This window comes from Leptonychotes weddellii, chromosome 15, assembly GCF_054177405.1.
Source record: "Leptonychotes weddellii isolate Sample4059 chromosome 15, ASM5417740v2, whole genome shotgun sequence".
Taxonomy (NCBI): Eukaryota; Metazoa; Chordata; class Mammalia; order Carnivora; family Phocidae; genus Leptonychotes; species Leptonychotes weddellii.
Genome location: NC_138383.1, coordinates 39,694,407 through 39,718,530, shown reverse-complemented (window position 1 = coordinate 39,718,530; position 24,124 = coordinate 39,694,407). Strand labels below are relative to the sequence as shown.

The following is a 24,124-nucleotide window of genomic DNA, read 5'->3' as shown; positions in this document are numbered from 1 at the left end:
CAGGCGCCCTGAATTTTTTTTTTTTTTTAAAGATTTATTTATTTGACAGAGAGAGAGACAGCGAGAGAAGGAACACAAGCAGGGGGAGTGGGAGAGGGAGAAGCAGGCTCCCCGCAGAGCAGGGAGCCCGATGCGGGACTTGATCCCAGGGCCCCGGGATCATGACCTGAGCCGAAGGCAGACGCCTAATGACTGAGCCACCCAGGCGCCCCGCACATATATGAATTTGTTTTTAAGAATAATTGTCTTAATTGTCCCAGAGGTTAGTGTCAAACTTGTAACTTCCTTTAATAAATATGAAGGACTTTCTGACATGCATTTTGTGTCATGTCCTTACTACTAGTGACCTCTGATTTTTTTCTCTTTTGTTCCTTTCTTGTTTTCAATTTATTTTATGCTGCAGTATAGTATATACCTTCATACGTTGCCTAAATAACAGTTTTATATGGACATTTTTCTCTTTTTCTCTTGCTTAATCAGTTGTAAAACCTCTTAGGTCAGCTAGTCCTCTTTGAGGGGGTCAGGGTTTTCCCTGTCCCCATTCAGGTTCTTTCTGTAAATATTTAGTGAGTACCTTTATGTGTTGATTAACACATAATGATAATAATAATGATTATTATTCTAGGCACCGCACACATCTTTTCCTTAAAGATACAGTCTAGTAGGAAAAACGGATATGTAAATAAATACTTGGCAGTAAAATGTTACAAATGCGATGATAGAAATATGTATACTGTACAGGGATAATACAGAGGAGAAAGACATTAACTCATGATGAACAGGGAGAGCTACCTAGAAAGGTGATCTGTCCTTACTTTTGAAGGATGAAAGAAGTTCTTTAGGTAGATGGGAGTAGCCAGCTTTTCTGGGAGAAGGAACAACATAGATAAAAATATGATGTGGTTAGAAACTGCAAGTGGTTGCTCCTAGGATTCCTGGCCAAGAGTCTGTAATTAGAATATCTTAGGCCATGGTACAGATGTCCAAATTGATGTGTTTAATCAGTCAGCTGGAGCTGAAGATTCATCACAAAGTAGATACTTTGGGCTCTTGATTTGGCCCAAGCTTAGAAGTGGATCCTTCAAATAGTTCTTCTCTGCTTTATTTTATGCATTAGCAAAAGTTGAGTCATCCTGAAGTCATGCCTTCCATCATTCTGGGAAGCTTTCTGAGCCAAGGCCAGTTTGGCTTAGGAGTAGGTTATGCTTTGTGTTGTAACCATTGGCAATAAGTCCTCTTCTTGCCCTGCACACGCACAGTAGGACTGCAGCTAATGAAGCACATGGGAAGGAGGAGCTGGGATGATACCCTCTGCGGATTTACATTTTTCTGGGGTGTTTCTTGGTAAGGATGCTAAAACTTTAATAAGATTCTGAGCTGACTTGTGCCACAGATCTCTGAGATACTGGGTCCTAATTTGTAAAGCAAACTATGTGTAAGTCAGTTGACATTCTCTCTGAGGAATTTTTTTGGCAGATTTTCCTTTAGACTTCTGGACAGATCTGTAAAACAATATGGCTTTTAAAATACTTCGACGTGACACATATCTAAAGGTTGAATAAGGCACTAATAGATGCCCTCGGTGTTTCCAATAAGCTGTCCCTTGTGGCTAATGGGGACTAGGACTTTCATCTTCTGGAATACATTCCTAAATTGTTTTTTATTTCCATGGACACATTTCTTAATCTCTTCCCTTGTTTCTTCCTCTATAAAGTAAGGCTATAGTCTATACCATCAACAGATCTGGTATTTGACACCAGTGTAGCTTTCTGCACTTAGATGGAGTCCCAAACTTTTAGCACAGTCACCTTCATTTCTACCACCTCAGAGTTAGAATCTTGGTGTGGGGGTTAGGACATACAGGGCAAAGGGTTATTGGCTATAGAATAAAGGCTTTTGGTGGGACAGCAGAAAAGACTGTGGTAATTAAAAAAAAAAAACCTTTTATTACAAAATAATATCCATACAGAAAAGTATACGTATCAAAGCCATACAGTTTGATAAGTTGTCACAAACTAAGCATATGTGTGTAAGCAGCAGAGTTTAATTGGTTTTTGACTCATGTTACTTTTGTTCTTTTTAACTCTAAACTCCGATATTCCCTATATGTTTAATAGTTTACATTAACAGGGAGAGAGCATTGTAAATAAATTAGGAAGAAGTTAATGCTCATGTTTTCCCTTGCTAATGCTTTCCGGTATGCCTAAGATTGATTTTTCATTGTTGAGAGAAGAAAGGAGAATTGGACCAAAGATGAGAGATTTAAAGGTGTTTGCCCCGTCTTTTGAACTAGATATTGTGGGTCTGGGAACAAGCACAGAAAAGACATGACTGACAAAAAACTAGATGGAAGCAGGCGTTGCCTTCAGTCACAGTGAAACAGTCTCTCACCAGAAGTGCTGTGGTTTTTGGCCTTAATGTTGAACTGTTTGGCTGTGGGGGGTTAGGGGGTGTGTGACATAATGGCCCACCTGCTTCTGGAGACACTTGGAGCCAGCTGGGATGTGGAATCCCAGAAGTCCTGCACTGCCATGTTTATAGTCTTGTCTTTGGTGTCCAGGTAAATGCCAGGCTGTACCAGGTCATGTTGTCTGTGTGTAACCCATTTTTATTCTAACAGTTTTCTTCTCTTTTTGCTGCTAGCTGACAGTGACGTAGAGGTGTCTGTGTTGATAAAGAACAGATACAGAAGTTTGCCTCCAAACCTGAATAACCATTTTTAACTTGAAACACTTTTCCTAGGAGTTGATGCACCAGAATCCTTCCCTTATTTGGTGCCCTGCTTAAATCTGAAGCTTGCACGGGGTTGCCAGAGCGCTCTGTATGCTGATTATTTGCTTTTTGGTACCCACAGCAGAGTGGTTTGTGAAACCTTCTTTGTGACCACATCTTTCTTAAACTGAAGCTTTGTTCTCCTTTGGGTTCTTAGATTAGTTCTTGCTCCTCCCTTTCCTGAGAGATTTGGGGGTTTTCCTGTATTGTGGTAGGTGGGTAGGCAGGAGGGTATGTTTTCAGATATTTTTTCTGGATTATGCACAGTCCCTTGATGGTGTATGAATGTACATATATTCTTGGACTCTTGAAGAACTATTTCTCTATTAACCAGGCAGTTTATGGTTTTATTTAGAAAAAATGTTAGAGTTTTTATTTACTAGTTCTATTACTGCTATTTCACTGTTACAGAAAGCAGGAATTTATTCACTTGAACTTTTCTCTTCTTTCTTCCTGTTGGCATTATCTTAGGGTGCATTTGTTAAGTGCTTCCACTGACTTGCCAGATATGATGTGGACTGGAAGTATCTACTTCCCTTAAACTGTAAGATTTCTCAGTTGGTTTGAACTAGTGGTCTCTCAGTGAATGATAGCTGGAACCATTAGCGGGTTTTTGCTTGGGGTTGCTTTAGCTTTTGGCCTTTATAAACATTCTCGGTGGCTGTCTTGGTTCTGCCGAAAAGATTGCCTTCTTTAAAGGTGAAAGATTAAGAGCTCAGACTCTGGAGCCAGATTGCCTGGGTTAACCTTGGACAAGTCATTCTCTGTTGCTCCATTTCCTCATCTGTAATACAGAAACCATAGGATTACTGAACTCACAGGATTGTCGTAGGTTAAATGAGTTAATAGACAAGGTGCTTATTAGAACAGTGCCTTAGGCATAGAAGGTGCTCTAGAAGTTTGGACTTTTATTATTAAGGTGCTTGGGTGTGTCACACTTGTTTTGTTCAGCTGGAAAAACTTGAAGTCTTATTATCTGAAATGTGTTTGGGTAGCCTGGGGTACTTTTAACTCCTAAAGCACAGAGCCAGCTCTGTAAATTCAACCAGTCCTCAGTGGGGGGCTGTCTCCAAGCTTTCGAAAGTTACAGCCCAGTGAGGTGTTAGGCCACACTCCCCGCACTGTGTGGATTATAAGCTGAGTAGAAGAGTAGAATACTGGATAGGTTCTCCAGTTCTTTGTTCTCATTGGCTGAGCCTTTTTTTGTACTTCAGAGTATGTCTTTCGCTCCTGCCATATGTCAAGCCAGAAGTTGTACACATATGGGTATTATAATCTTCGGAGCCAACTCTCTTACATCCATCCATCTCTCCATCTACCAGTCCATCACTGTTGATAATTCCTGTGTCCTGGGTTATAGAAATTAAACATTAACTAAAGTATATCTATCAGGGGCGCCTGGGTGGCTCAGTCGTTAAGCGTCTGCCTTCGGCTCAGGTCATGATCTCAGGGTCCTGGGATCAAGCCCCGCAGCGGGCTCCCTGCTCAGCGGGAAGCCTGTTTCTCCCTCCCACTTCGCCTGCTTGTATTCCCTCTCTCGCTGTGTCTCTCTGTCAAATAAATAAATAAATCTTTAAAAAAAAAAAAAAGTATATCTATCACAGTCTAGAGCTGTGCTGACCAGTGTGGTAGCCATATTGGCTATTTAGATTAATTAAAATGAAATACAATTAAAAATTTAGTTTCTCAGTCACACTGGCCACCTTTCAAATACTCATTACCCACATGTGGCTAGTGGCTGCTGTATTGGTCTGTGAAGATAAGGAACATTTCTGTCATCGTGGACAAAGTTCTAGGGACAGAGCTGGTCTAAAGACAGATGTGTATGTACTTAAGATGTACTGTGATACATAGCATCAGATGTGTATGAAATATTCTCTAAGCCTGCAGGATAAGGTATCAGGCTCAGCCTAGGGGTAGAGGGTTGGGAAAGCAAGGAGAAGTAGGACTTTATTAGATATAGAAAAGCTTGGCAGCCGAAAGAACATGGTGAATTTCAGGCACCATGAATAATTCTTTGTTGCCTGAAGTATAGGCCTTATCAGCAAGGGTGGAGACAGGAGGAACAGCAGAAGACCAGACTAGAAAGGCCATTTGTTCACCAAGTATTTATTGGTTACCTCCTTTGAGCAGCCCATTGTTGTGAACAAAATATATGAAGTCCTTGCTGTCATGGTGTGTGTGTGTTTGTGTAAAAATTGGTGATAAATGCTATAAAAACAGGGTAAACTGGAGCAGTGGTTCTCAGACTTGTCCCCAAAACCTGGGGAGCCTTTAAAAATCCCAGTGCTCAGGTCTCACCCCCAGGTGTCACACCTGTGCAAATTAAATCAGTGTCTGGGGATGGAGGCCAGGCATCTGTATTTTCAAAAGATTTGCACGCCATTCCATTGTGCTATAAAGTTTAGGAACCCTCTTATTGGAACATAAAACTGGGAGCATGCTTGGCACATTCAAGCGACAGGAGGCTACAGGAGTAGAGAGTGAGTATTGGATAGGCCTTTTATAGGTTACTGTAAGGATTTTGGCTTTTTTTTTTTTTAAGATTTTATTTATTTATCTGACAGACAGATACACAGCAAGAGAGGGAACACAAGCAGTGGGAGTGGGAGAGGGAGAAGCAGACTTCCCACTGAGCAGGGGACCTGAGCCGAAGGCAGACGCTTAACGACTGAACCACCCAGGAGCCCTGGCTTTTTTTTTTTAAGGTTTTATTTTATTTTTATTTATTTATTTTTTAAAGATTTTATTTATTTATTTGACAGAGAGAGACACAGTGAGAGAGGGACTACAAGCAGGGGGAGTGGGAGAGGGAGAAGCAGGCTTCCTGCCAAGCAGGGAGCCCGACACGGGGCTCGATCCCAGGACCCGGAATCATGACCCGAGCCGAAGGCAGACACTCAACGACTGAGCCACCCAGGTGCCCCTTAAGGTTTTATTTTTAAGTAATTTCTATACCTACCCAAAGTGGGGCTTGAACTCAGACCCCTGAGATCAAGAGTCATATGCTCCACCAACTGAACCAGCCTGGCGCCCCGGATTTTGTCTTTTATTTTGATGTTAACTGTGATCTCTTTTTGTCCAGTCTCTTGGGCCAGAATGTAGCAGAGGGAACTGCTATTCCTCAGGATCAGAATGCTTAATTCCTGATAGAACTCTGTTTTTCTTTGAATACCTTTGTCTGGGTTTTGTCAGATTATCCTCCAAAAAGAAATAGATTTAAATTCTCATGAATAATGATGAGTATGTTACTTCCCTACAGCATTAATATTAGTACTGCACTATTTTTCTTGAGGGTTTTGTGTGTAGCACCTGGATAGTCTATTTAATCACTATCAAATCTGTATGTTTTATATATTCTTCAGTCACTTATTGAATATGTACTAAGTACCAACCACCATGCTAGGTAGGCCATTTAAAAATATTGAAAGGGGGGCGCCTGGGTGGCTCAGCCGTTAAGCATCTGCCTTCGGCTCAGGTCATGAGCCCCACATCAGGCTCCCTGCTCCGCAGAAAGCCTGCTTCTCCCTCCCCCACTCCCCCTGCCTGTGTTCCCTCTGTCACTGTGTCTCTCTCTGTCAAATAAATAAATAAAATCTTTAAAAATAAAAAAATAAAAATATTGAAAGGAGGGCGCCTTGGTGGCTCAGTTGGTTGGGCGACTGCCTTCGGCTCAGGTCATGATCCTGGAGTCCCGGGATCGAGTCCCGTGTCGGACTCCCTGCTCAATGGGGAGTCTCCTTCACCCTCTGACCGTCTCCCCTCTCATGCTCTTTCTCACTCTCTCTCTCTAAAATAAATAAATAAAATCTTTTAAAAAAACATATTGAAATAAGAATATCCAGATTATCTCTAAAAATGAAATCACTGTTTCATTTGGTTTGGGACTTTTTCTAAAGACTCATACTTGGTTCGGGGCCACTGCTGGTCTCTGTAGATGAGTTATTTAGAACTAGAACCCCTGGGAGTTAGGGACAGGGATCATGATTGAGTGTGGAATGACCATTTCCTTTATCTTCCCTCTCTTCTCTGTCTTCATTGCCATTGGGTGATTGCAGTAGCTTCTTAATTGGTCTCCTGGCCTCCACACATTTGACCCTGGCCAACTCCCCCCCCCCCACCGCCCCCCCGGCCGCCAAAAAAAAAACCCTAAAATTTCTAAACAGTAGCTAGAATGTCTTTTCAAAAATGGAGGTTTGCTCATGTCACTTCTCTGTTCAACACTTTTCAGTAGTTTGATTAAAATCAGACTTTTTACTGAGGAGTACAACTTGACTCAGCCTATTTCTCCACACTCCCTCTTGCAGAATCACTTAACCTGCTCATACCAGTCTACCACATACCACTCTTGGGACCACCACACATGCTGTTCCATTTACTTATGACACATAGACAAGACTCTCTACCTGCTCCAAAACCAACTATTTACTCAGCCTTCAGGTTTCAACTCAAGGATCTCCTCCTCTGAGATCTCTAATGCCCCTGCTGTGGAAGTGTAGAGCATCCTGTATGTCCCTCATCATGGTACTTTATTATTATGTCACCCACAGAGCAGGGATCATCTCTGTCTTTGTTCTTGGTTCGTGCAGTGTCCTGTACATAGAAGGTGGACAGTTAGTTTTCGTTGAATGAATAAATGACCTTAGCATCCTCACACTCCCGTCAACCCATTCACTTATAAGATGGATTTGAGCTTGTGTGTGTGCCTTTGGAGAACTGTTTTTCTGGTTTCCCTCCTGATCACCAAGTGGGAGCTTCAACCATTTCCTCTTCTCTCTCACTTTGTGCAGTGCACACAGGGTGTCCCAGCTTACCTACTTTTCGGGTGGATGGCCATGAGAGTTCCCAGGCGCTGAGAGAGATGAATCAGAAAGAAGAGTCATTCAGAAAGTAGCCCAGTCAGAGCAACAGTGCTGCCCTTTGGCTGAACTTTCTCTCTTTCTCTGTATACCTTGACATGTGAGGCTGGTGGCACTTTTGAGCTGGTTGTTATAGATTGTCACACCACAGCACAGGGATTCATAAACCTTAATCTGGCACTTTCCCTCAATTACAGATTGTTTTGGGAAGTGTCCACGGGCCCTCTAGCCTATGTAAAAACTTTATTGGCTTTGGGTATGTTCTGTTTCCACTTGGTCACTTAGCCCCATAGTGGCATTGAAGGTGGAAACCTGGAGAGTCCCATTTATATTTATTTGTAGCCTTCGGGGCTTTTGAATTCAAAAGCTTTTAGAACAGCACTCTTTTGGCATTTGGTGGGTTTTTGTTTGGTTTGGGTTGGTTTGGTTTGGTGCTATCATAGAATAGGATGGTGCTTACTCAAAAGCTGGCAAGAAAAGTTAGATTTAGTTAGAGTCATACATTTGTGGGCTTTTTAGAATTGGAAGGAACACTGTAGGTTGGTGATTGCCCTCCTCCTCACTACCCTTCTTCACCTGTCAGCCCGTGAGAATCATTGCTGTTTACAGTAGATGTGTGTGGTAACCCTCAAGTGTTGTACAGGTAGAAAAATTTTTTTGATACCCTAATATTATAAATCTAGCCCAGGGATCACACTTTTTCTGTAAAGGGCCAGATAGTAAATATTTTAGGCTTTTGGGCCACACACTCTACTGAGGCTACTCACCTTGCCTTTGTAGAGGTAGCGACAGACAAGATGTAAACAAGCTAGTGTGGCTGTGTTTCAACAGAACTTTACTTATGGATGCTGAAATTTACATTTCATATAATTTTTCTGTGTCATGAAATACTCTTTTGAGTTTTTTCACCCATTAAAACAATATAAAAAAACATTCTTAGCTCCCGGGCCATATAGAAACAGGTGACATGCTACCTGTTGACTCTTGGGCTGTAGTTTGCTGACCCCTGATCTAGCCCAGTGGTTCCTAAATCTGGCCGCTTTTTAGAATTATCTGGAGACCTTTTGAAAATGCTGATTTGCAGTCACCTTCCCCCTCCCTGAGGATTCTGATCCTGTAGGACTGGGGAATCTTTTTTTTTTTTTTTTTTTTAATAAAAGCTCTTCTTGTGATGCATACACACTCAGGGTTATGGAATTACCAATACTGATCTCGCTCAGCCTTCTCATTTTATAGTTGAAGAAATAGCCTTAGAAAGTTGATGTGACTTCCCAGTAGTTATATAGCAAATAAATGGCACAACCAGAATTTTACCTAGGTCTTCAATTCTAAGATCCGTGGTCTCTGTTCATATCATTCTGTACTCATCCCTTTGCCCAGTAAACAAACAAGCAATAAATGCAGGATAGTCACAAACTCAGGGTTCCTTCTTTTCCTTTGTTTTTTTTTTTTTTTCAATGAAAGGGAAACTTTATTGAGGCCACAGGGCCTTGGGGCTCGGTCAGGAGGCCTCCCTGCAGGCAAAGGAGGGGCCTTATTTGACTTCCTTCTTGGGGCACAGGTTGTTGGTGTGGCTGCACTTCTTGGCGGCAGGTGACAGCGCGGGGGTGTAGGCGAGCAGAACACTCATGGCGGATCATCTTGTTTCTGGGCCCGCTGATGGAGGGAAGGCTGGGTGTTGCCACCTCGCAGGCGAAGCACCAAGTGCACGGTGGACTCTTTCTGTACATTGTGGTCTGAGAGAGTGCGTCCATTGTCCAGCTGTTTGCCCGCAGAACTGAGATGCTGCTGGTCAGGCAGGATGTCCTCCTTGTCTTGGATTTTGGCTTGGATTTTTGACATTTTCAATGGTGTCACTGGGCTCGGCCTTGAGGGTGATGGTCTTTCCCACTAGGGTCTTCACAAAGATCTGCATCTTTTCCGTCTGCCGCAAGGCACTTCCACCAAACCACTCCGCCACCTCATTGAAGAGATAGAGCGGGGTTCCTTCTTTTCCTTAGACTTAGTGCCAGTTTCCCTCCTGAGAGCCAGCTGGGTACTCTTAAGTTCTGCTGTCCCTCTGCTTGTTGGCTGGGTTTTCTGGAACTGACTGCTGATTTGACATTTAGCCTAATTTCCCTCCGGTCCGCTGGCTTTAAAAAGAGATAATGAAGTAATAGCAAGTAAATTGCTTTAACGTTAAGACTTTGTTGAGGCAGCACTAAGCTGCAGTGTGAGGATGAGAGCCGTTGTTTCAAGGGGTGCATTTCTTGGAAGAAGTGGTTTTAAGAGGCACGTTTTACGCTTGAGTTCACATGGCTCAGATCCAGCTGTCTAAGTAGGACATCTCAGCATGGAACTTGTGCTTAATTAGAACTAATTGAGCTGTCATTTTGCCCAGAACAGTTCAGGGGCGGGGAAACTAAAGGTGAGAAGTAATCACTGTCCCTACTCTACCTCAGCCTTGGTTTGGTCCAAGTAAGAAATGGAAGGATTGATTTTGATTTGCTCTGTCTTCAGTGAGGCATTTGAGTCATGCTACTTGGCTTGCCTGTATTTCTTTCTTTATGTGTATCCTGGAAGGAGGAATAGTGAAAGTCTAATGAACAATTTTATTTATCATTTATTTATTTATTTATCATTTATTTATTTATTTATTTATTTAATTTGAGACCGAGAGCGCGCGCGCACTCACACACAAGCAGGGGTGGGGAGGCGCAGAGGGAGAGGAAGAAGTAGACTCCCTGCTGAGCAGGGAGCCCGATGTGGGGCTGGATCCCAGGACCCCAAGATCACGACCCGAGCCAAAGGCAGATGTTTAACCGACTGAGCCCCCTGGGCGCCCCCACCATGAATAATTTTTACCTTTACCAGATGATTGTTCCATTACTAACTTACTGATAGGTTTCCACATTTGTATGCAAGGTCCCCCTTCTTCACTTTCTTTATCATCTCCTTAGATCTTACCTCCTCCAAAGACTTTCCTTCCTAAGGGATAGTAACAAGGGAAACAGAGTGCCTCTTGACACCTTCATAGCCAGTAGGCCTTATCTTAGGATTTGGAGCATAAATGGGGAGTTGGCAAGTTTTGGAATATTATTTGTCTTTTGTTCTTGGACTACAGGTTCCTTGGCAGTGGGGACCTTGCCTTGTTGGTTTGTTCTTTTTTTTTTTTTAAAGATTTTATTTATTTATTTGAGAGAGAGAATGAGAGAGAGCACATGAGATGGGGGAGGGTGAGAGGGAGAAGCAGGCTCCCCGCTGAGCCGGGAGCCCAATGCGGGACTCGATCCAGGGACTCCAGGATCATGACCTGAGCCGAAGGCAGTCGCTTAACCAACTGAGCCACCCAGGCGCCCTGTTGGTTTGTTCTTGATCGTGCCTGGCATAGCAGCAGCACAGGGATGAAAGTGGACAGCACAGCATTACCTCTGTGCTCACGTTTTCCTGCACCCTGTGAGCTCAGTGCTTTAGGGAGACAGTAAATGGGCTTCAATTGCATGCTCTGAAAGTCCTGAACATTTGCTAACAGGTACCATTGAAATTTGGGTTTCTACCTATGTTGGCTCCTATCTAAGAGGATAGAGCCCCCTATTTAAAACATGACAAGGTTTTTTTGGTTTTTGGTTTTAAATACTTGGCATATCTATAGAAGTGCTCCAGATGGATAAATTAAGAGAATGATAATTTATGTTCTCCACAATACTGTAAAAATGCACACTGGAATTTCTTTTAATACCGAGTACTCTTACTATCTTTAAAATAATTCACTTCTCAGAAATTCAGTTTTCCACACAGCTATTCAGAAGGAGGAGCAACTATTTAGGAATTGAAATTGGGCATATTTCAGAATTCTTACCTCCTGTGTTGTATTGCTGCCTCTGAACAGCTTCTCTCTCCTTCCTTGCTCCATAGTTCACAAAGCATTTAGGCAGTTCTGAGTGACAGTTACCACGGCTTGCATAAAACATTTATTCCTCAAAATGCTTTAGTTTTTATTATTTCATTTTATTCTTTCAGCTCTGAGGTAGGTGGTGTCAGTGGGTGGAAATTCTATTTTATAGTTGAGGAACAACCCAAACCATTTCACTCATAATTCCGTAGTTAATGGCAGGACAGACTTTATTGTGAGGGTCCAGAGACTTACCCATCCAGCCACTGCCATTAATGTCTCTTTGGGTCATTGCTTTTAGATGGTTTATAAAAGGCTCAGGAGTCCATAGTGAATTGGTTTTGGACTTGAACTGAAGAGCCAAGAGCCCTTTTATAATTCTATTGTTGCCTGTCAGGGTATACCCAAGAGGCATTTTTAGTTTTTGGTGAACCATATGGAAATATGTGAGGAAGATCTGGAGGCAGATAGTCTCACATTCAAAGAGTAACATTTCTTTCTGTACCTGAGTGAGACCATCTGAGTATATTGTTAAGAATCAAAAAGTTGCCAAAATGGAAGCCAGTACAGGGTGATGTGTTGGAAAGGGAGGAAGCTCAGACTAAGACTTTCCTACCGTGGACTTGGTATTGTTTTCCAAAAATTGTGCTGGAGTGTTACATGCAGCGTTGCTTAGGTCCATTTGATCAATGTGTAACAAATCTATTTCCTCAATATAACATGCCTTACCTCTCTCTAGAATGCATCTTCATTTTTAGCTGTTTTCTGACTTGAAGTATTATTGGTGACGATAAAGAGAGACTGTGTTTAAGGTGACAGATACTTTCAGACTAAAAATAAAGCAGTGGTTCTCATTAACCAAGGTCAGGGAGAATGTGTGTACAGTTTGAAAAAGTTCCCTAAGATTCCCTTCACTCTCACTAGTTGAAAAACAGTGCATTGAAATCTACTTTCTGCTAAATACAGTTGAAAATAACAATGGCAAATATGAATTGAGGTAGTTACATGGGCTTCATCTGCTACCCTAAACGAAGGGTGTTTGGGAAGTATAGATAGAACCACAGTATTTTTTTTTAAAAGATTTTATTTATTTATGTATTTAGACAGAGAGTGAGCTTGAGTGGGGTGATGGGGTGTGGGGGGACAGAGGGAGAGGGAGAGAAAGATTCTCCAGCAGACTCCAGGCTAAGTGTAGAGCCCAATGCAGGACTCGATCCCACGACCATGAGATCATGACCTGAGCTGAAATCAAGAGTTAGATGCCCAGCCAGCTGAGCCACCCAGGTGCCCCGATAGAACCACAGTACTACAAAGCTTCTTGGTGCTCTTAATTTTAATCCAGGAGATATTGTAGCTCATACAGTATGAGTTTCCTACCTCATGGAGAAACTTAAAAAGTAGACCTGAAGTGCTTTTTAGTTACTCTTATTCCCTCATCATCCCTTCCGTTATGAATAATCTAATCAGTTCTCTTCCTGAGATACTTGGAGTACAAAGGAGGAAAAACTTTTCTTTGGAACCAGAAGACCTGGGTTCAAGTTCTAACTCTGCCATTTGCTGGTTTAAGTTGCTTAAATTTTCTGAGCTGCCTTGGGGCTTGGGAAATGGTAATTGGCTTGAATGAGATGAGTTAATATCATTCTTTGCCTACCGAAGTACCCTGTATGTATAAATATAACCAGCATTCCTCCTGGTTATGGGTGGGTTAACTAGTCATGATTGATAGCTGTGGGAAAAGGGATAATTAAGTTAAAATAAGAATAGAGAGAGAGTACATACATTTTACCTTTTTATTTTTTATTTTGTTATTTTTTTTTTACATTTTTACCTTTTTATCTTGAAATAATTTTATATCTGTAGAAAAGTTGTTAGAACAATCCAAGGAATTCTGTATATCCTTCCCTCAAATTCTTCGGTTGTTAACATTTTACCACTTGCTTTGTCATTCATTGGGGAAGAATGTTCAGCTAACAGCTGAGTGTTTACAACATGTCAAGCATGTTTTTACTTGCCTTATGTCATACACCAATCCACTAACATATAGGTACTGTTATCTCCAGTGTGTAGAAAAAAAAACTTAGGGGTGCTTGGGTGGCTCAGTTGGTTAAGCGACTGCTTTCGGCTCAGGTCATGATCCTGGAGTCCCGGGATTGAGTCCTACATCAGCAGGGGGGTCTGCTTCTCCCTCTGCCTGCTGCTCCCCCCTCTCATGTGCTCTCTCTCATTCTTTCTCTCTCAAATAAATAAATAAAATCTTAAAAAAGAAAGAAAGAAAGAAAAACTTAGAGAGGTTAGATAAGTTGCCTGAGATTCCACAGCAGGTAAATGGCAGAGGTTGGAAAAGAAAGTCCATGTTTTTCACCACCTTCCTCTACTAGTGGATCTGGAGACTTGCATTCTAGCCCAGGTTTTGCCACTAACAGTGGTATGGTCACTGGCAGTTTATTTCACAGCAGTTCCTTTGTTTTCCAGCAGTTTCCCTTCTTTTCATGGAACCCAATGTCCCTGGTCCTGACTCACCTCACTGTAGAGACAGGTTACCATCAATGAAGTATCTTGAGCTTTTTAGCTATATAAATCAATGCTGGATCTAGTATTGCTGATTAAGTATAATTTGTTTAAGCAAAAATAACTACAGTTTGTGTGCAGAGTTTGCTGTTGAAGTTATGGTGAGGTGTGAGTACACTCCTTTACCCACACCGAGCTTCCATATGAAATAGATGGAACTGTCTTGATTTGATTGGTGTTCTCTTTTGCAAAAGGATAAACCAGCAGAGTTTTTCCTGTTAGGCAAAGTATCCAGGGGTGCTGGACTATTCCTTGCTCTGAGCACCCCCCCTGAGATCAAGATTATTGATCCTTCTTTCTGTTTGGCTACTGGGCCGTGAGCATTTTGGTTCTAGGAGACTGGGGAAGATGACAACAAGGTTTGGTCTTTAGATTATTTGCACTTTCTTTGAGTTGAATTTTCCCCCCCCCCAACCCTTGGTTTGATCAGAGGAATCTTTCCCCTCGGTTTTGATAGAAGTAGATTTTGTGGAACCTTGAACTGAAGATTGTAAATTTGGTAGCTTGTGGGCCAGATGTGGCTGGCAAATATGTGTTTTTGGCTTGCCTAATGTCTTAAATTTTTTCCATTAGTAGCCAACATTTAAAAGCCATAGGTTTTCACATAAAAACCTAGCTTTCGAAAGCTTTTCTTTAAAAGGGGAGAAAATAAAAGGAAAGAGATGATGATCCTGGGCCTACAAAGAGCAGAAATGGAGTGGAACAGCCGTCGAGCGCTACTGTCCCCAGTAGCCTATTTTGTACCTGGCTCCTGTAGACACTTGAATTTTCAGCTCTAGATCTAGAACTTGAATTTTTGTTTTAAAAGCTGGAGAAGTACAATTGGATGAGTTAGTGTTGTTAGCTTATCCGTGGTTACAAGAGTCCTGCTTTCTTGGATAGGTAGGAAAATAGCTTATAAATACGATAAGGGACTTACAAGATCAGAGTATTTTCCCTGTCTTTGTCATTGTTTAATTTCCATCATTGTGGGCCAGGGTGACTCCTAGATCTGAGCGCTTTGGTCATCCCTTCATTGCCTGCACACAGGCACCGCTGCCAGCAGAGGGTGCTGTCCACTCACTGAGCCTGCTGTCATGGTGGCTCAGCTGATCCGCAGCTGTTGGGCATGTGCCCTGGGTCTGTGTGAGGCTTTGGGCATGTTCATTTGGTTCCCATCCCTAGTGCCCACCCCTTAGACCCTGGCCAGGTTATTGTGTCACTAGGGACTCTGTTCAGTAACAGGAAACTGGGGAAAGTTTAATTGTTTTCTCCTCTCTCTTTTTCCCATGCAGCTGAACAAAAGGTTCATCCTCAGTTTTCTCCATGCCCATGGGAAGCTGTTTACCCGGATTGGGTAAGTGTGCAGGATGTTTATTTTATTTTCCTACATTACAAGTCATTTTGGAATTTAATATTGTTAGCAACTAGACTGTGTTTGTAACTGAGGGCACAGGGTGTGAATTCTTAGAGGCCTCCACCTTCTCTTCACTCACTCTGCTCATGAAGTTTGGGAAATATTATTCTGCATCCATCTGTCTCTTCTTTCTCTATCTTTACTAAAGCCCCTTTTAAACATCCAACCCCCACCTCTAATCCCTCTGATTTCTCTTTCCTCTGCCTTCCAGCTCAGCCCCTAGTGAGCTCCTTAAGGAAGTCATACTCAGTCCCTAGGTACAGCTGTCAGGGGTCCTCCTTGGGGAAAATGCTGTCCACTAATTTTCCCTTAAAGAGAAGAGTAACATTTTCTTTCCTCTAACATTTTCTCTTCCTTCTGAACCATACCCCTTTCTTCTCTGCTCAGGTTTGTGCACCATATTGCTGATCTCCATAAATGCTAAGACTTTTCTTTGGTTTCCCCATCCGCCATGGATTTACATGTAAATATCAGGGAAGATGGTGTGTGCAAAACCCTGTTACTTCATCCATTAAATCCCTGGAAAGACATCATGTTTTGAGTATTCCTTTCGTGGATCAGAATTTTTCCTCACTGTATAAAACTAGTGATCCTAAAGCCTGATGAATGCCTGCACACCAGACTAGAGGTATGCTGAGTGCCTCTGTAGTCTAGGAGACAAGTAAGTGGCAGCACTCTCTGATGGGTCTTCGTCTGCGTTTTCATATTTCCTGAGTTGGAGGTTTTATTATGAGCTACCCTTTGAGGTATATCTTTTGGATCCCCCATTATTGTCAGTGTTTCCCTCACTTTCTGCCATAGCCTTCTGAGTTTATCTGTAATGCTCTAGAAGGTTTCCTTAGTGGGAGAAGCAGAAAGGTTTTGTCTTGCTTCAAGAAACACTGTGAAAAAACATGGTGAACTAGAAAGTGTGCTTGTTACATACTCATTTGTCATCAACCTGGGCAAGAGTGACAGTGATGGCCAGCACAAGGGTAGTCTTGATTTTGAAATCACTAGGGAAACTTGGAGTAGTGCCAACAGATGCATCTCTATTGGGAGAACTAAGTATAAAGTAATTCACTTGGGAAAAGGAAATCAGGTGTGTCAGTAGCCTCCCCCCCCCCCCATAGGCTCTACCCTGGCAGGAGTTTTTGCTTGACGCTGTTGTATCCCCAGCGCCTAGCATACAGTAGGTACTCAGGAAATACTTGCTTATGAATGAATAAATCATTACAAGAAATGGACAGATTGTCAAAGACTAGAGAGAAGGATCTAGTATTGTAGTAGGTTATAGTAGACCCAGGCCAATCACTAGTGAGTCGTGTAAAGCTGCAGTTACAAGGTGGACAAGATGATATCAAGGTCATTTCATAAAATAACGCATCACAGCAGGAAATACAATTATGCTGCGCTTAAAATATGGCTCCTTTTTATTATCTTTTTTCTCATTTTAAAAATCTTTCTTACTACCTTACTACCTTTCCACTCTGTATTTCTCTCCTTTTTTTCCTTTTCCTGTGTTTGTTCTTTAAATTTTCATGTACCGTAATTTTATGAGTCAGTATTTCTCAACCTTTGTACCATTGATATTTTGAGCCTTATAATTCTTTGTTGTTGGAGTCTGTCCTGTGTGTTGTAGGATTTTAACAGCTTCCCAGGCTTCTCCCCACTATGTGCCAGTGGTATCTCTGCCTCTCCTCACCAGTCATGACAATTACAGATGTCACCAGACAATGCCAAATGTTCCCTGGGGGGCAAAATTGCTCCTGGCTGGAAACCGCTATTCTGTTAGAGATTTGGGGAGCTAAAGAAGTTCTAAATCTTGGTCTAGAATGTAGGAATATTTAAGATATATTTTTGTCAGTTCTAAGTATTAGGTAGAATCTTACTTTTGTTCCCCTTAAAAATCCTTATAGTTAGATACATATATTTTGGAGGAACTTGGGGAAAGAACCATAATAATGATTAAAAAGCTAGAAAATTATTTCTGAGAGAAAAAATTAATCTTAACAGAATTAAAGTAAGAGGCACCTGGCTGGCTCAGTTGGTGGAGCATGTGTCTCTTGATCTCAGGGTTGTGGGTTCGAGCCCCACGTTGGGTGTAGAGATTGCTTAAAAATAAAATCTTAAAAAAAACACACACAAAAAGTTAAGGTAAAAAAAAAAAAGTCTATTTAGAGACAGCTGTGGGGTACCTTGTGTTTAAATATAAAAGAGTCATAACTGGATAGTTTTGATTTCTATGGGATGACAGCAAAAGAAAATAGGCTTATGTTGCAGCTGAAGAGATTTGGGTTAGGTGTAAGTAAATTTCACAGAGGGAAGATGTTTGGGAATTTTCTTCTCTGGAAGTCTTTAAAAAAGAATAGATTATCTCATTTGTCAGAGGTGGTTTGCTGTGGTCCAGATTATTTTTCAAGACCTCTTCCATTCCTGCATATAACATATTCTGTTGGCAAAAAGATAAGGCCAGTCTATGTTCATCTTCATAAAAAATGAGTTACAGTTATGTTCACATGAGGAAAATATATGTAAATTCTAGGCACTCCAGCCCCTTGATGAGTATTCTTGTGCTCTCCTGGAAGGAAAAGAATTGAGCCCCATATTTATTCTGGAAGGCAGAAACAGCAGTAACTTCTATTGGGGGTAAAAAAAAAAAAGCATAGTAGTCTGTAGGACTAGAAAAGGAGTGAGCCCAAGCCACACACAACAACATGGACTGTTGCCTAATTACCAAGAAGATGTGAAATGTGGGAGGTGTTGAAAACGAATTAAGAGTGAGGAGATTGTAATGGGGAGCAGCTGAAGACACATCCACTGTCCTGCCTGCCTTTTGAGAAAAGCCCTGGGTTGCTTTGCTCTCTGGGCCTGTGTCTTCTCTGTGCTAGGTGTTCCAAATCGCATCTGTATCCGCTTGAATGCCAATTGTGTGCAACACGAGTCTCCCTCCTCTGTGTCCAGGGAAAAAGAGGTTCAGAGCATTAGGTGGAATCAAGTGCCCAAGGGGAAAGTTTTTTTTTCACCACTGACTAATTACAAGACCTCGAGAGGGAACAAGTCAAAGCCTTTTTGGGCTTCAGTTTCCTTATCAGCAGTTTAAATAGGTGATGTCCAAGGTCCATTCCAGTCCTTATGTTCTGTAGCACTATGATTTTTTTTTTTCTCTCATCTCTATCCTGTCACATGGCTTAGTTTTGTTTGTTTTTGTTTTGCTACTGGATTGCTCCTATCTTGTCCAGTTTTTAAAAATTAAGAAGTTGAAAAAAATTAGGAAGCGTGATTGTTTTCTGCAGAGAATGTCATCTAGCCCAGCTGCGTTCCTCAGCATCTGAGAGGTTGGGTGCTGTCCCGTTAGTCACTGTCTGAGTCACTCCCAATTTAGGTCCCAGTGTTGTCTGAAAGACTGGTTTCTTGAAACTGCCATTCAAATGAGACAAGGTGTCTCTAGAGATCACTTCGGAAAGCAGTCACTTAAGTCTGCAAAATGCTTATCCTGAAAATGATTGTATCTTCTGCAGTTTTTAAGGATAGGGACAGAATCTTCTCAGGCTCAGGAAGAAGATTCAGTCAGGGATCCCATATGGCTCCTGACAGACACTTGCTTTCCTGGTGAGAGGCAGATCAGACCTGTGCCTGGACTCCACTGAGAGAGGTTGGGAAGCCGGCAGCCTGGAGACTTTTGATTTGTGACAAATAGAATAATTTTGCTTCCCATTATTGCATTGGTTAAAGTTACCGCTTTAGTTTTTACTTGCTTGCTTAGTCACGCTATTTGCACAGCTTCAAGGTCTCTTGGAATTCAAAGACTGATATATTTATTTTGGTCTTTGAATTGTGAAAAATGCAATGTTTATGTCTTGATTTATTTTTAAAATTATAAATGTTTTATATACAAAAGCCAGACGTATTCATTGTAGGGAAAAATCTATTTACTGCATACAGTGCTCATTGTAAAATATTAAAACCCAGCAAAAGAAGAAATAAAAAATTGCCCATCTTCTCACTATCTAGAGATAACTCTCCACCCTTAACACTTGGTGTATATTTTTATCTTTTTTTCTATACATATCACACATTTATTTTTTTACAAATATGCGTAACAAGGGACATTCAACTATTTTAAAAGTGTATTCATGTAATATATATTGAACTTTCCCCCACATGATTAAAAATTTAATATTTTTTTTTTTTTAAGATTTTATTTATTTATCTGACAGAGAGAGCAAGAGAGGGAACACAAGCAGGGGCAGTGGGAGAGGGAGAAGCAGACTTCCCACTGAGCAGGGAGCCCGATGTAGGGCTTGATCCCAGGACTCTGGGATCATGACCTGAGCCGAAGGCAGCCGCTTAACGACTGAGCCATCCAGGCGCCCCTCTAATACAACTTTAAAAAAAAAGAATTTGAGCACTGGGTGTTATATGTTCTGATCTAACTGATGAATCACTAAATTCTACCTCTGAAACTAATAATATGCTATATGTTAATTAAATTGAATTTAAATAAAAAATTAAAAAATAGAATTCAATTATATGGATGTGCCATCTTAATGATCTGCTGTTGTTGGGCATTTTAGGCTGTTTTCAATTTTTTGCTGTTATAAATTACCATCTTTTTATGCTCTCTCTTCTCCTCCTTTGCTGCTACTGCTGTTGCTGCTTTTTATAATTTTATAAAACTTCAAACATAAGTTGTACATTGTATTTCCATTTCAGTATAATTTTTATCCTGTAATATCGGGTGGAGCAAAGAGAAAGACATAAAACTACTTACAGGTGGTTTGAGGCCCAAATCAGCATTTTAGTGACAAAACTGGGAAGCAGAAACCCCGCTATTGAGCTCTGAGGAAGGATCTGTTATCTGTGCGTCCCTCAGTTACTGCCTAACAAAGCTGCTTTAGTCTGAGTGGATTCATCTTCCCTCATATCTCAAGAGTTGAAGTTACTCTAACCGATATCCTTATGTATTTGAGGGTTTTTTTGTTGTTGTTATAGTTATGTTGTACTAGTTGAAAGGCAAAGGGAGGATCTTTTTTTTGTTGTTATTAAAAAAAAAGAGAGAGAGATGTGGATATTTGACCTGGTGCTCATTTGAGACTTCAGTCTGACCTAGGGAGTTAATGGATCTGTTTCAATTCCCATCCCAGGGAAGAGGCTTCCTCAGACACAGCTTCGAAGCAGGACTGTCCCACGTGACACCTCTGTCCTGTCATTCTGTGCTGGCTCTCTACTGCCTTTCAACACGGAGACACATGGCTCTGAAACTTGCCCACTGTGGCTGCTTTTCAAGCAGAGTGAACACTGCTATTCTCGTAATGAGAAGTGCTAGCCCCCCTCCCCACCTCCGAACAGAAAGAGTGCTGCACAGTGTCAAGATTTAAAATGAAACCTTTGTTATAGCCCATGGGGAAAAATGGATCCATTCCAGCCCCAAACATATCACTCTCTGCCATTCCAAACCTACCAAGAGTTTTAATGGTTCTGAATTGGAAGGAAAAACAAGGTTCTTTTTTTTTTTTCCTTGTTTTTACCGGGGGAGGGGGGGCACTTGAAATGGCATGTTGGGGAAAAAAGCAAATACATGGCATGTTTTGTGCCAATGAAAATGAGGACAGCTCAGCAGAGAAGGGAACTGGAGTATAAACTGTAATTGACCCATAGCTGTGGCATGACTCCTGGGTACTAGAAGGTCAGTAATAGGAGTTGCCATCCAAGGGTAAGGAATGAAGATTGCTAAGATGCCAGAAAGCTCTGGAGTTTTTTTCCTAACACGGGGAGGGTATTACTCAGTGGCGAAAGGGCCAAGGTTCAGGTGAAACCAGAAGCACCTTTCTCTAGGACTTGAAACTGTTTTGTATCTTTTGAGAAAGATTCCCTTCCCTGTGGCTTTCCAGAAGCTATTTATTAATCCAGCCTGGAGCTATTCCTCACCCCACCCCCCAGTGTACCACAAGGAGTTTGTTTGTTTGGGGGGTGGGGGTTGAGGATGGATAAAAGATACTTTGCTGACCACGAATTGTTCAGCGTGGCTCTATGGCCCGTGTGCCTGGTTTCTCTCTCTAGCACCAAGTTTGAATTTGCTTTTTATTTTCTGAGGACTTGAGCTGTGGTTTTGTTCATGTTTCCAAAGGAGCTCCAGGCATGCACCACTGTTTGGGATCCAGTGGCCACATTTGGCAAGCAGTGGTTTGAATGACCTCTCTTTAGGAGCCCTAGGTCACTGGCTGGATTTCTACCTCCCTACATTATAGGCTCTTCCTGTATTGGGAGTGGCAGTTGGCCAGGGCATTAGATTTCCACTGGCCTGAAAACATACAGACCCTGATGAGCAGAGGCTTGTGAGAGGGAGGAGGACAGCAACACAGGAAAGACTGAAACAGATCATGGGGGCCCTTGGTCTAGGGCTTCTTCAAGGGGAAGTCTGGGATCCCTAGGTGGAGCAATTAGTGTGATGGTACCTAAAAGACAGCAGCAGAACTATGCCTGGTTTCCTGAAGCGAAGCCTCTAGATTCATGAACCTCTTTTTAAGGAATACAGTTTTCATACCAGAGAGTTTGGGGAATATGTAGGTTGTAGAGCTTTAAGGAAATTTGTTCACTATTCACAAAAACGGAGTGTTTCAGAGAGAAACTTTGATTTCAGCTTGAATCCAGTGGTTGCCAGGGGTTAGGAAATAGCATACCAAAGCCTAATAACTCATAGTGACGTATCCAGAGGTTGAGTTGTTTCCATCTCTGATCCCTGATCAATTCTTTTTCTTAAATGTGGTCACAACCTTAGGATACCAGGAAGGTTTGTGAAAGAAAACGTCCTAGGCATGAGTGGTCTGCTTTCAGAGAGACACGGCGTGGTGGGGTGGGAGTTTGTGTGCGCGTGTGCGTGTGCACACCAGCTGCTCTTGGGCACGTGCCTCCCTGAATGAGCTGGCTGTGTTTGCAGGATGGAGACATTCCCTGCGGTGGCGGAGAAGGTCCTCAAGGAGTTCCAGGTGCTGCTGCAGCACAGCCCCCCTCCTATTGGAAGTACCCGCATGCTGCAGCTTATGACCATCAACATGTTTGCTGTGCACAACTCTCAGCTGAAAGGTAAGGAACGGCTGGCATCTTTATCCACACAGATAAATCTGAGTCTAGCTTCTTTCATATGCTACCATACCACGACATTCCCCCTGATACACACACACGCAAACACACGCTTCCCTATCATTGCCTCTCAGATTTTTAATTTACTCTCTGAAATCTGTATGACTCTCTAGTGCTTGGGTGGGATGAAAGGAAGGAATCATGGGTATAGAGCTTTATTTGCAAACCCAGAGATGCTGTTGCACATCTGGCCGTGCTAAAGGCAGCAGCAAGGCCTCTTGGAGGCTATAGACCCAGAGCCTCTCCCAGGGGAGAGGCATTGCTGAAATGTTTCATTGCAGAGACCATACGCTTGGCAGGGATTGGGAATAGCTGTTTCTGGACGCATGTACCCTGTTTGTTCAGTATGGAAAAGTCTAGTTCCCTATGGGCTATCCCTTGTGGGAGCCTGCCAGGGAGTACGAACAGTGAATTGATGAGCTTTGGTGACTCAAGCTGGAAGCACAAAAATCACCAGGCCTAGAATTTGGCCATTATACTGGTGTGCATTCTGAAAAGCTTTTCTGAACACTGGGGGTTTTTTGAGGTGGGGGTGGGGAGGGAGGGAATGATTGGCAGGATTTTTAAATGTTCTGATGACCAGGTCACTGTTGAAGGATGTTACCAGGATCCCTTCCCTCCCCTCCACCCCACTTAGGTAAGGATGATGTGGTTTGACTTGATGGAAATATGTAGCATGGGGGTGACATTGTTTTGTGTGTTTATTTGGTCCACGCTGCCAAGAATCGTTTCAGAGGATTGACAGAGTGTTTGGTCTCAAGGCTGGAAGGTTCTTATCTGAAATGCCAAGAAGTGGAAACTGTCCTGTGCAGATTCTGTTTTAAAACAGACCTGGTCGGGCGCCTGGGTGGCTCAGTTGGTTAAGCAACTGCCTTCAGCTCAGGTCGTGATCCTGGAGTCCCAGGATCGAGTCCCACATCGGGCTCCCCGCTCAGTGGGGAGTCTGCTTCTCCCTCTGACCCTCTCCCCTCTCATGCTCTCTCTCTCTCAAATAAATAAAATCTTTAAAAAAAAAAACAGACCTGGTCTTTCTGGACAGAGTGTCGCTAGTTCTCTTGTTGCATCTTTTCTTAGTGCTTTCTCACTCTGAAGTTGATTTATTTCCCTTGCCATTTGTACTTGGGGGTTATGCCTCACTGGTATTGGGGGTGGTGGATTTCTCCCCTGATGAGTATATATGCCACACTTTCCCTTGAAAACTTGGCTTCTCCTGGGACTTTCTCTGCAAGGTCCTCTGCTCGTCCACCTGGGTTTTCAATCATATCTGAATCTTAGAGGATTTTCTCCCCTCATGCTGCCTGCTACAAAATTGAGAGTTCCCAGCAGAAGTCAAGATGCAGAGGCTTAGGTGCCTTTTTGAGCTTGGCTAATTATTCCTGAGAATACCTCTGAGAAAGCATGCAATCTTACGACATGGATGGAACTGGAGGGTATTATGTTGAGTGAAATAAGTCAAACAGAGAAAGACATGTATCATATGATCTCACTGATATGAGGAATTCTTAATCGCAGGAAACAAACTGAGTGTTGTTGGAG

The 24,124-nt window shown here is 42.3% G+C and overlaps 1 protein-coding gene and 1 pseudogene across 7 annotated transcripts in view; one reads left to right on the top strand and one right to left on the bottom strand.

The window, feature by feature from the left end:
* Window positions 1-24,124, top strand: part of SMG6 (SMG6 nonsense mediated mRNA decay factor) — a 209,941-nt gene that overhangs the window by 33,614 nt on the left and 152,203 nt on the right. For all 7 annotated transcript variants that reach the window (XR_014140698.1, XM_081806066.1, XM_081806067.1 and 4 more), the window contains 2 exons: window positions 15,345-15,406; window positions 22,386-22,531. Coding sequence is in view for 6 of the 7 variants with exons in the window: in XM_081806066.1 (XP_081662192.1) it covers window positions 15,345-15,406; window positions 22,386-22,531 (208 nt within the window). In the remaining variant the exon portion in view is untranslated. The remainder of the gene's footprint in view (window positions 1-15,344; window positions 15,407-22,385; window positions 22,532-24,124) is intronic.
* LOC115938384 (ubiquitin-ribosomal protein eL40 fusion protein pseudogene) lies at window positions 9,068-9,546 on the bottom strand (annotated as a pseudogene).